Here is a 13,074-nt window from a genome sequence, read left to right on the forward strand (position 1 = left end):
CACAAAAACGAGCATCCTTAGCAAGAATGTGGAGAAACAGAAACCCTCATGCACTGTTGGTGGGAATGCAAAATGGCACAGCCAGTGTGGGAAACAGGATGGCAGTTCCACAAAAAATTCACAACGATTATGGTAAGATGCAGAGATTCTCCTGCAGGGTATATGGCCAAAAGTTGAAAGCAGGGTGTCAGAGATCTGCACACCCATGTTCAAAGTTACATTTACAAGAGCTAAGATATGGAAGCAACTGAAGTATTCATGACCATCTAAATGGATAAATAAAAATGAGGTCCATTCATATGACAGAACATTCCACAGCCTTAGGAAGGGAATGCTAGCACCCAGTCCAACTTGGAACAGATCCTGGTGAAATAAGCCAGAAACAAAGGGGCAAACCCTACAGGATTCTACTTACAGCAGGTCCCTAAAGAAGTCAGAGACAGAAAAAGAGAAAGGTGGGTGCCGGAAGCTGGAATAGGGAGTGTTGGAGAGCAAGTGTTTCACACAGACAGGGTTTCAGTTGGGAAGAGGCAAAAAACCCTAGAAATGAGACTTCTCCAAGAAACTCACCCCCATCTGACCTCACCCAGGCCCAAGGAGATAGACTTACATCAAGAGCTGACCTCAGCCACCACGGGAGACAGGACCTGCCCCCCCACCCCCACCCCAGAAGGGGGCTGCCTGGCCGCTGCAGCCATGGCAGGAAACGATTCAGCGTGGTCTAGACGTCCTCTGATGCCATCACTTCACCCCTGGCCCATGCTCCAGACACACAGATGTACATGGACCAACAGCAATCTGCAACTCTTACACCCAGGCGTCCAGGTGGGAAGCCAGAATGTCCACCAACACAAGAATAGGGACAGGCTGGCATGCTCACAGCCGAGCTGCACAGCCACGGGGCTGCATGCAGGAGGGACGAGGGTACCTGGGTGAGAGCCCAGACGAGCATGACTGACAGGGCCAGGCCAGCTATGCTGGGACACAGGTCCACACACAGGAGGATGTGGAGGGCGTCCCCTGGAGGTCACAATGGAAGGGGACTCAGGCATAGCGCCTTCCTTAGCCTGGGTGGGGACAAAGCAGGTGGCAGCCAGTATGCACCAGCAGTCCGTGCTCTTCCATGTCGCTGCACTGAGGCTTCTGTGATGCATTCGTGGCAAGATGCTCCCTAAAGCACCACTCAGAGTAACAAAATACAGCACATGCCCCAGATGTTAAACTCCAGGACCCTCAATACTACATATACTTGAAAACACTGGGTATGCAGGCACATGCGCAGACACATACACACCAACACACACATGCACAGAAGGCCTGTCACCCAGGAGCCGTGGTGGCCCTACAACCTGCAAAGCAACCGCAGAAGAGCCATTTGGGAGACTGCAGGGATCTGAACACAGACTGGTTACCAACTGGCGGGAAGGAGCTCCCGTTACTGTCTGGTACTGATGGCACCAGGGTCACAACTTCGCACAACTCTGGATATGTTAGATATATAAATGCTGAGCTATGAAACAAGATGCAAGGAGGGAGAAATCACATGAACCCGAATGAGTAAGATGCTGGTAGCTGCTGGGACAGGATGCAGGGGCTGTGCCTATCAGTCTCCTGATCTCAGCATCAGCTTGAAATTTCCCATCCTAACTGCGTTTTCATAAATCCAGACACATCCTGATGACACTGAAAGAAACACCACCCCTTCTCTGGCCCTGTCAGGGGGCAGGGACAGGGGAACTCCCACCATCATGGTGCTGGGAGCGACAGGAAGGGATCCTTGTAGCCTTCCTGGACCTCTGCTCCACATGTCTAGTGGAGTCTGAGCAACAAAGGCAGAGGCATCAGAGGCGCCACCAAGGTTCTGCAGTCCCCTGGCCCAGCTCCCCAGTGCTGCCTGTACCCCTTCCCTAACCCTCCGGCTCCTCACACATGCCTACAGGACCACAATGGCCAAGGTTCCAAAAGGCTGGAGCCACAGGGATGGCAGGCCACACTGTAGGGCTGCCTGGCTGGGTCCCTGCTGTTGTCCTCAGCCCCCAAGGATCACAGAGAGAACCAAGACACAAGCCTTTGTCACAGAGATGGAGAGGAAACAGATCTACCAAAGAAATCACAGTTCAAACATAAATGTTTAAATGAGAAAATAAAGAACCTATCTGTTCAAGATGTCGAGCCTGGTAATCAGGTAATTAAATCTAGGGGTGCACTGATATCACAGAGGGACCCCTCAGTAACACAAGACCATCTCAACAGCAGTGACAGGGAAATTAAGCAAGTCCCCAATAAAAGGGACAGAAGCAACACAAACCCAGCAAGAAGGGACACGTGTGCTGAACCCCCATTGGGCAGCAGCGAATGTCCACAGGATGGACACCACACTCTGGCTTGGGGGGCGGAGGGGTGCAGGAGAGAAAGCTTCCTGCTAATGGCCAGGAAGGAACTTCAAAGTTCAGAATTCCCCAAGGCCTTCAAGGAGGCATCAAGGACCAGGATGTGCACTGTGGCGACACAGGGACCCAGGCCCACAGATCACAGGCACTTCAAGGCACAGAGGCCTATAGCCGCTGGCCCTCTGGGGTCCCCTCAGTCGCAACCCTCCTGACCTCTGTTCCAGGGGCAGGTACACCACCCTGGCCCTGGATGTTGCCATGGGGTCCTGGACTGGAGTTAGGAGCCCACGACCACTGCCAGCCTGCACTCCAGGAAACACGAACATGTCATCCCCTGTTGAGCCACACTGAGGCAACCCACAGGCTTACCTTGCTCTTACAGCTTAAAGAGCTTCCTAAATTGAGACAAAATCGACCAAGGTCAGGCGGGCTGGGCGACACTTTCTGCATACAAGAATGTTAAAAAAAAAAAAAAAATCACAGTTTTGATAGTTCTGCAAAAAAAACTTAGCAAATTTACAACAAAACTGTCAAGTAATTAAGGCAAGGCACTTCACACATGAACTTAAACTGCTAATTAAAATCCCCTCGCTTAATTGACTACATTTGCATATCATTCAACTTGGGAGCATAATTTTTTTAATGGTTTGGGCAACACAGTTGTAACGCCAGGAAGCAGCGAGGCAGCAGGTAAGGCGGAGCCAGCAGCACCCACCGCACACACGCGTCCATACACAGCCACCCGCATGCATCTAGGCCGGGCAAGTGGTGCTGCAGCCTGACACCGCACAGACTTCGCCTGGCCTGGGGGGTCACCCACCCCACCAGGGCCAGCCAGCCTGGGGCAGACTCCTCGCTTCCTCGCTGCAGCCTGGGCCCCCCCAATCCAGGCGGGAAGGAAGAGAGTTCTCAGCATGGAGATCCCACTGGGGCTGGGGCTGCTGACAGTAAGTACCTCCCTGCCACCCAGCACCTCTGCCCTCAACCTCCCCAGTGGGGAACCCCCAGCAGATTCCAGAACCATAGGAGGGACGTGCGTACCTGTCCCTTCTCCTGGGAGAAGGTCTGTCAGCTTCCCCAGCAGCACTCCTGACTGCCTCCTCCTTCCGCGGTTCCTCCACATGCTCAGAGTGCCAGCCCTGTCACTCCCTGTGCCCAGGGGGCCAGCCAGCGCTCAAGCACAGGGGAGGGCAGACGCTGAAACCAGCACGGCAAGAGGAACTCAGATGACCAGAGCAGCTTAGGGATCCAGAGCAGGCACCACAAAGCCCAGGCAGGTGAGAGGGCCATGGGTCTTTCAAACGGGTTTGTGCATCCCCTCCAGCGCAGGGCCAACACAAGGACCACAGACCCACATAAAGACCCCACACAGGGGTCTGCAGGGGCAACAGTTACTTCTTGTTCTGACAGTGTCAGTGCAGCAGGGATGGGACTGGACAGGAGAACATCAAGCCATCAGAAGCATCCAGGGGGATGGGCAGACAGCAGGGACTGTGCCTGAACAGTATAGTTATGCAGAGGGAGGACCACAGGGGGACCAGGAGCGCTCTAAGAACCGCCAATGCCACATGCAGAAGCAGCTCCAACAGCAAACTTCAGGTCTGGGTACTCAGAGACAGTGAGATTGGGTGTGAAAAGTGAGCACACTCTAGGGGGAATGGGGCATGGCCTAGTACCAGCTTGCCCATCCCTGCTACCTCCTTCAGGGAGGCCTCACCTACCCGCCATGCCAGAGCCACAAACTGCCACCGTGGGGCTGGGATCATGAAAAGAACACTTAGTGAACAGGCGTGGACAAGGCATGAGAAGTTGGCTAGAATGCAGATCTGGCTGGCCCCCATAACAGGTACTCACAGGTCATCCAGACACCCCCAGCCTCACACGCAGGCAGGCTGCCCGCCTCACTGGTGCTGGGGTCCCTGTGGGCTGCAGGTGCTGGGCGTGGCTGTGCTCACCCACAGTGTGTGGGGTCCCTTCCTGCACACAAAGCAGGGCAGAGCTTCAGTTGCCCCTTAATCCAAGCTGCACAGCCCAGCTGGGAAGAGGAGGGCACAGAGGACAACCAGGCCCAGGCTCCAAGCAGGTCTCCAGATAGCAAGTCACAACCAACGGGTTCCTATGATGATGCAGCCAGCAGTTCCTCTGGGGCAGAGGAACAACCTGACACCCAGCAGAGGACCCCAAAACCACCCAATGCCCTCACTAACATACTTCCGGCGTGCTCAGCCCTGTTCCTACACACAATCTCATCCTGCAGGTTCAGACCCAGGAGCTGGAACACACGGCTGAGCTGCCACTGTGTGACTGTCACCCCCACTTGCCACCACACATGTGGACTCAGGTCAGGCCAGGAGGGAGAAGAGCCACACCAGAACCTCACTGGCCCCCAGGGCTCTCAGACCACCATGACTTGGCTAACCCTCAGGGCAGGATGAGCCCCTGGCCAGGGCTTCCCCCCAGGCAGCAGCTGTGGAGCCAGCCTCCCACCCTCCACAGAGGTGTTTCTCTGTAGCTATGACACCCTGGGTCCCACCAGAAGCCTATTCTCAACAAGAGAGGTTTCTCTCAAAGCACGAGCTAAAATCCCAGTACAAGCCAAATCAAGGCAGGCACCACAGCTGGGTTCTTCCAGCCCCAGAGCCAAAGCTGAGAATACTTTCATTCCACAGCAGGAGCCAAGCATCTGGGTTCAAACCAGGCCTAGGGCACCTGCCACCTTCTTCAAAACACACAACACAGCCAGGAGGACACCTCGGGGACATCACATGGTCCTGAGAAAGTTCCTCCACCTTTCCTCTTCTAGCTGTCAAGAGCAGAGCTGCCCAGAAACCCCCAACAACTAGTGATTTCATGCCTGTGTGACTCATTCAAGGAGTATTTGTTCTGGGCCCGGAACTGGGGACCCAGCCGTGACCAACCTGCCCCCTCCACAAGGCTGACAACACAACCGCAAACACACAAATCCCAGGCCCACCGCAATGAGGGCAGCCCAGAGTACCAAGACCGCGGGAAGGCAGGCCGACCACTGTGGGCTGCACAGCCCGGAGGCTCATGCCGAGACTTCCTGAATCACTACCTAGAGCTGCAAAATCAAGAAGTCGTGGCGTCCTTTGATTCCTTCTAAGTCAAAACAGTAAAATCAGATAAAATACAAATGCCGTGCACCAAGCCCTGGGTTGTTTCCAGGCTCGTGCCAAGACCCCTTTCGAAGCCTCCCATCTGTTTCAGCAGCACGGAAGACACAAGGATTACCCACAGGAATGAGAACTTGTCACCAAGAGCAGAGCAGCACACAGGACACCCGCTGTGGGGAGCGGGCAGCCAGAGAGCTGCCCCCACGCAGATGCCCCATCTACCCTGGTCCTGCTCACGTGATTCTCACCTCCACCATCTCCTGTCGCTCTCATACCCGAGTCCGGATCCTTCCGTTAGTAAGTAGACACTAGCAGTGGGGAGTCCCAGAACTAGACCCCCTCCCACCACCCCTCACCCCCACCTCCCAAACTCAGTGACCCAGAAGTCCCTCCACCTCGTTGACCCTCTGCAGTGACGCTGCCTGGAGACCCTAAAACTGAGAAGGCAGCCAACAGGCATCCAGGCTGTTCTCCAGAATTGTACCCTCTCTTCACAGAAGAGCGGCATGAGAGCCGCCGCTGAGCCCACTGCCAGCCAGGGGACAGGCCAGAGGCTTCCTGAGGGCAACCTAAGTGCCCCTGGACACACTGCACCTGGCTTGCCGGGGGAGAGGCCAAGCAGGGCGAGCACCTGTGCTGTGCTCACAGGCTCAACAGGGTGGCCACACAGGTAGCCCCCAGAGGTCTCTGCCACCCACACCACTTCATTCCCACGGACTGCCCAACGCCAGCTGAAACCTGCTTCAGACCCCACGAGGCCACGTGGGGAGGAGATGTCCGCCACACACAGCCCTACACCCCCAGGAAATGACTTCCTGCCCTTTCTGAGACTCTGATCCGCCCCCACCTCTGAGCCAGTCAATAAACAGAACGAGGAGAGCCGTGGACATGGTCCCTGGGCCCCGCCCCGGCTCCATCCCAGGGGTCCCCGCCTCTGCCCGGTTTCCCATTTCCCCAAGGACCACAAGCCAGGAGGGCAAGGGCCTGAGCAAGAATGGAAGCCTTCTCCTCCCACTGCAGCTCTCACAGACCTTAAGGAAATAATTCAGCCTCTATATTTTGACTCAAAACAAAGAAACTTTTTAAAAACATTTCAGTTGAAACTTGCATAATTCTTCCAGTGGAGAAATCCTCCCCGACTTTCGCAATCCTTAGAAAGAGACACATTATTGCTGCTTGTGTAACAGTCCCCGGGCCACGAAGAGTCCGGCCGCCAGCCTCGGCCACCTCCTGCGGTCACCTCCCGCCAGACGGGCCAGGCTGGCCCCGGAAGCGGTGCCTCCCCACCAGCTCTCCGTGGCCAGGGCTTTGGGGCGGGGCTGGGTCACCTCCCCAGACTTCCTCCTGCTCCCAGCCTGTCTGCCCTCACCCGACATCTCAGACACACATGACACCACCAGCTGCGGGGAAGGCTGAGAACCCAAGACACCAACAGTCCATGATCCTACTCTCAGAGCCCTGCGCTGATCCAGAGCCCCGGTGAGGCAGCGGGACCAGGGCCGAAGGTTACCGGCTGACCCCACTGCCCCCAGGCCAGCTGCTGCCCTGGGGAAACCCCAGAGGTTAGGGGCCCAGTCCCGCTCCAGAGAGGGGTCCCGGGAACCCGCAGTGGGGGGGGGGGGGGGGTGGCGGGCAACAGATGGGCCAAGAGACAGATGGGCGGCAGCCCACACCTGGAGGACCATCCAGACGTGGCAGTGCACACAGACGGGCTGAGGCACCCAGCCAGCCGCCAGGCCCGCCCTCCTGCAGCAGGGTGCAGGGAGAAGCCAGAGGCCTTGCTGGAGCTGCCCTATCCCCTATCTGGGAAGACCCCCCCAACCTCCACTCTGGGGCCTTTACCCTGGCGATCAGACCCATTTGCAGACCCCATCCTTCTGTGGGGGGGAGGTGCCCCCAAAGCCCATCCAGGAACTCTGCCTCAGAGCATCACCTGAGACGGTACCCCAATTCCCCAGCCAAGTGGCTGAAGCCAGGAAATCACCACAGAACCCCACAAAACATTAGAGCAAAACAAGTAGACAAAGGAACAACTGGCCCTCTAAACCTCTGCTCACACAACAGATGGCATCAGGGCAGGCATTGCCCCCCATCAAGGAGAGGGTCTCAGATGAAGCATGCAGGTCAGAGTCTGATGGAACTTTTTTTTTTTAAGGTTTTATGTATTTATTCATGAGACACAGGGAAGCAGAGACACAGGCAAAGGGAGAAGCAGGCTGAGGGGGGGCCCGATGCGGGACTTAATCCCGGGACTCAGGGATTACAACCTGAGCCAAAGGCTGACACTCAACCACTGAGACACTGAGCCACCCAGGCATCCCCTGATAGAACGTTCTTGATAGCATTCCTTCCCATGAAAATTCCAGCTTGAAAAAAGCAAACCACCCCTTGCCAGGGAGGGTCCACAGGCCGGGACCCCCTTCCTGGCCTGCCGTCACTCCCCAGCAGGGGCCAGTGCTACTGGCCGGGCGTCTGCTTGGAGAAAACACTGGCCCATGACCAGGGACAAGTTTTAGGTGACATGAAGAAAACTATTCCAATGTCAGGAATTCAGACAAATTCAGCACTCATGCCACACACCAAGGGGTCACCCCACAGCACAATGACCCACACGACAAGGGCAATCCCACAAAAAGTCCTGAGAACTCAGGTGTCTGAAAGACAGACATACGATAAACACAGGCCAGGCTCTCCAGCGTAAGAATCAGGACACTCAGAAGACAGCAGTGCCAAGGAGCCTGGTTCTTGAGCACACCAGCACCGACCTTGCCCGGGCCCCAGGGAGGCAGAGCACCGCCCTAGGGTCAGCCCCAAAGGGAAGCACCTGGTTACCCAGGGAGGAGCTGTCCTGCGGGGCGAGGAGCCAGGCCCCAAGCAGCAGCCAAGCCAGCAGCACAATGTCCTCCCCTGACAGCAACCTACATGGCTGAACGACCAGCCCAATTTAGTGCATGTACCGTGAGACGAGCCCAAGAGAACGGTACAGAGCCAACTGGGCAGAAGGAGGGCAGAGAAGGCTGAGTTCCCATCTCCTTGCCACGTGTTCCCCCAGCAACAGAATGACACATCCCCACCCTACCTGACACTGGACACTTGAACATCCTAGAGAAATCAAACCTTACCAACACACTGCTTACTACAGCCTGTTTCACACACAGGGGAACAGAGACACAGAGAGGTTAAGCATCAAGCTTGAGGTCAAACAGCCACTAGAGACATAATGAGAACGTGGGAGCAGCCCCATGGGGTTCCACAGTGGGACCAGCCCGCTGCAGGACCACCAAAGACAGCAGCTTGGCGAGAGGGGCTAAGAGGCCCCTCCTGGCACTGGCAGCAGCAGAGCGCTGCCTGAGTCTCTGGCTGGCAGGAGGCCTGGGCGGCACTTCAGCCAGACAACACCGGAACGTGCTTCAGCTCCCATTGGCCTCACCAGAACCCAAGGCCCCAGGGGAGCTGTGTCCCCTACAGAGAGAATTCTAGCACATTCTTTGTTCTCTGCTGTCCTTATCCTTGGTAAATCAAAAATATTAAACTAACCAATAAAACAACTGAAAGAAATCAAAACCTACTCCACAAATATGCCGTCAATAGCAAGTGGAAGGAGCAATCAGAAATAGGGCTCTGGGGGAGAGGTTCGGGGGCAGGGTCTGGAGCAAGTGGGCTCTGGGCAGCCAGGGGCCCTCCCACCCCAAGCTGACACCGTTCTCACGTGGTGCCCTTGGCAGGTAGACAGATGAGCATGTGGCTGTGCTTGGAGACTTATAAAGAGGACGGCCGGAGCACCCCAGGACTCCCAACTGCGTGGTCAGAGCCAAGGCAGCAGGCGGAGCCCCGTACACAGGACACGAGGTGGCAGAGCCAGCAGGAGAGCACTCGAGACCTCAGGGAAGCATGGGGCCTGACAGCCAGTCCAGGTCACCACGGCGAGGACAGGGCTGGCTGACACTAGGCCTGCAGACCCCACCCACTTACGATAAGCAGCTCTTCCTCATCACTGGGAAAATTTGTTTAATCGGTAAATGAGATTTAGGACAGCATCAGGGAGAGCGCACTGACAGAGAAAGGGCGGCCCTAATCATCTGCTGAAAAGGCCAGAGCAGAAACAGGCTCTGGCTTCGGCTTCACGGAGTGTGGGCAAACAATCCTGCCTTCTCCCCAGACGCTGTTTGGGCCTGAGAGCTCAGGCTGGGCCGTCCCTAAGAGGGGCGGGCGGGCAGGGGGGTGGGGGGGGGGCCGCGCCCAGAACCACGGCCCCACTCTACAGCTGTGACAAAGAAGCAGTCCCAGCGAGCCCAGGAGACTCCACCACTGCCCCTCACACCCCTGACTGGGACACCCATACGAACACACCCTGCCAGACAAGGCCCCCCACCCCACCCCCTCTGGAGGCAAATGGCCTGCCATGGCCTGGGCCAGGAACTGCAGCCTGTGCCTACCACAATCCTGCACACAAGACTCCCACAAGCCACAGTGGCTGTGGTAGGTAGAGGCACCCCGAACAGAAAAGTCCCCATTCACGTCGGGTGCCCATCACGCCACCCATCACCAACTCATCCAAAATCAAAGGCTTGGGCCTTTCCTGCCAATACCCTCCCCTACTCAGACACTCCCTCCCACCCAAGCCCTGCCCCAGTCTGCAGACAGCTGCCACCTGGGCAGCGGCAAAGCTGAGGGCAGAAATGCCATGGAACACACGTGCACGCGCGCACACGACAGCCCCTCTGAGCACAGGCACCCAGCCCCTCCATCCCCAGCCCCTCCTCTGCTCACCGAGACTCTGACACTCCGCTGGAGGGGCGCCCAGAGAAAACCGGGCGGGAGCATCTATTCACAGATTTAGAAAAAAAAAAAAAGTTTGATGCAGTAGCTGAATTAATTAGGCCTCCTCAGAATAGCTGAGCCAATGCAGCATTCTGTGTATGCAATTTAATAAGCCTGGATATTTAAAAGAAAAGTTACAAATACTTGGGGAGGGGAAGACACCGAGAAGTTGGTGAAGACCCCAATGAGAGGTTTCACCGTCCAGTCGCCCAGGAGCTGCCCAGCCAGATCACACGGATCACATCCTCCGCCTGGCAAACAACAGAGCCTCGGCCAGTGGCCCTCCCCCGCCCTGCAGCATTTGAGAGAGAGGGAGACAAGGAAACGGGCGTGTCCAAAACAAATCGCAGGCCACGAGCTACTCCTACTCAGGGCCCAGGTGCCCGCTGACCAGGCCCCAAGCCCAGGGCCAATCAGCCCTTGCCCCCACATGGGGGACTCTGGGATTCACACCCTGGCAGGCCCAGGGAAACGCACAGAACTGGAGTCACCGAGTCTCGGCCCCCTGCCACTGTGGCCTGGACACCTGGCTGCATTTCTGAGCCTGTCTCCCAAGACTTCAAGGCACAAACCGGCCCTGCCAGGCCCAGTTCTGTCTGCTGAGGACCACTGGCAGGCACCCTTCTGTGTGCGAGCCTAGGGGCCCACCGGGTCTGCACCCCTCCTCACAGTGGCCCGAGGAAGGCCTAGGCCTGAGGCTGCAGCCTGGGCCCGCCCGGATCTCACTTCTCAGTTCTCTGGGGGCAAGAGTGTCTGAGTATTGGAGCCGAGCCTCCCGCCATTCCTAAGCCCATCAGGGCAATGGCTGTGGGCCTTGGGAATGCTTCTCCAGCCACCAGGCCGAACCCCTAGGGCCCCTGTCCCAAGCAAGCTGGCTCATCACAGGGGTCGAGCAAAAGGACCTTCCTACACAGCCACGACTAGGGAGGGACCCAACACAACCCTGAACTTCCTTAAATCAAATCCAAACCCCAAGACAAGCCCCAAGCTGCACACACAGAGCCCCTGGCCCAGGAGGGCCCCCCAGCCTTTCCCCAGGACCCAGCCCTCCCAGCTTCCAGGCCCTGGGGCCCAGAGCACCCAGCGTCCTCCCATGGCCCCAGCCAGCAGGGTCACTCACCCGGGGCACCCGCCGCTTGTACTTGTTGCCATAGTCAAACTTCTCCTTCACGTCGTCCAGGCAGCGGCCAAGGCGTGCCTGCTCCTCCTTGCCCGTGTAGTCCTGGCTCAGCAGGATGTACGCCCGCCAGTTGGCCGAGTCGAATCCCCAGTGGCAGGTCCGGTTCTCCAGCGCCTTGTGCGAGTGCACGACGAACTTGTGCGGGGGGTACATGAGGCGGCAGTCGAGGCACTGGATGCATGCGGCACTCGGGCTGCTGTAGAGCTCGGGCACCAGCAGCCCCTTGCACTTGCCGAAGCACTCGTGGTACACACGCACGCTGCGCTCGCTGAGCTCCAGGCCCAGCGCCAGACTGGCGGCCAGCTCCTTCTTGCAGGGCGGCGGGTAGGCGCCGCCGTATAGCAGCGCGTTGCACAGGCGCTCGGCGTCCGTCTTGGTGATGAGCCCGCACGAGGGCGCCGAGAAGGGCAGGATGCCCATGACTTTGAGGATCTCCAACTGGTCCGCCGTGCAGCGCGAGCAATAGATGTGCAGCTCGTCGCACACCGAGTTGATCTGCTGCAGCGAGAAGTCGCGCAGCACCGAGTTGAGGATCTGCGGCAGGCACAGGCGCTTCTCGCCGCCCACCACGAAGCACGAGATGGTCTCGCCCTCCAGCACGGTCTCGCAGCGCTCAGTGGAGCGGTCGGACGGCATGAAGAAGGGCCCGGGGAGCACGGGCGGCGGCGGCTGGATGGCTGGCAGGTGCAGCACGGGCGGCGGCTCGGCGGCCGCGGGGACCGGCGCCGGAACGGCAGCCGCGCTGGCCTCCTTGGCGCTCTCCTTCTTGTAGGCCTCCTGCGCCCAGCGCGCCGAGAAGGCGGCCGGGCCGCCCAGCGAGCTCATAGAGCTCAGGTGGAACTGCTCCAGCGTCTTCTGCAGCCCCGGGTGCGGCTGGAAGCCGCCGCGGCCGCCCGCCGCCGCCTCCATGGTGCGCTCCGGCTCCCCGGGCCGCTCCCGCTCCCGCGCGCCGGGGCCCCCGCGGCCCCCGCCGCCGCCCCGCGAGCCCCGGCGGCGCCCCCGGCCCCGGCCCCGGCCCCCCCCCGCCGCCGCCGCCGCCGCCGCCGCCGGCTCCCGGCCGATCACGGCCGAGGCCTCGGCCTCGCCCGGGGGCGCGAAGGGGTAGGCGGGCGGGGCGAAGGGGTCCCGCCGCTGGAGCCCGCCGGCGCCCGGGCCCGGCGCCACATCCACGCGCCCCGCGCCGCGCCCGCCGCCGCCGCCGCCGCCCGGGCCCCCCGCGCGCCCCCCGCGCGCCCCCCGGGCCCTAGGCGCGGGGCATGCCCCTGCGCGCGCCGCCAACGCCAACGCCAACGCTCGCGGGCCCGGGGCTCGCGGGGGGCGCGCGGGCAGGTGCCGGCGCCGCGAGGCGCGAATCGCCGCGGCGGCCGAGGCCGAGGGGCCCGGGAGGAGCGGGGGCGCGGGCGCGGGGCCCGCCGGGCCGTCCTCGCGCGGCGCGCCGCCGCCGCCCCGCTCCTCCCACCGCGCGGCGCCCGCCCGGCTCGTCCCGGCGGCGCTGGCCGGCCGCGTCGCGCCCGCCGCCGGCCGCCCCGGCCCGGCCCGCGCCCACCCC

General features: G+C 59.5%; 1 protein-coding gene across 5 annotated transcripts in view; it reads right to left on the minus strand.

Moving 5' to 3' along the window:
* The window catches only part of SKI (SKI proto-oncogene), a 70,648-nt gene extending 58,171 nt beyond the window's left edge, over positions 1-12,477 (minus strand). The window contains exon 1 of one of the 5 annotated variants that reach the window (XM_072820040.1): positions 11,466-12,477. In XM_072820040.1, the coding sequence (XP_072676141.1) occupies positions 11,466-12,434 (969 nt within the window). In that variant the 5' untranslated portion in view covers positions 12,435-12,477. The remainder of the gene's footprint in view (positions 1-11,465) is intronic. The other 4 variants (XM_072820036.1, XM_072820037.1, XM_072820038.1 and 1 more) reach the window with 4 other exon arrangements.
* Positions 12,478-13,074: the final 597 nt, after the last annotated feature.

The sequence above is a fragment of the Canis lupus genome, chromosome 3 (assembly GCF_048164855.1).
Source record: "Canis lupus baileyi chromosome 3, mCanLup2.hap1, whole genome shotgun sequence".
NCBI lineage: Eukaryota > Metazoa > Chordata > Mammalia > Carnivora > Canidae > Canis > Canis lupus.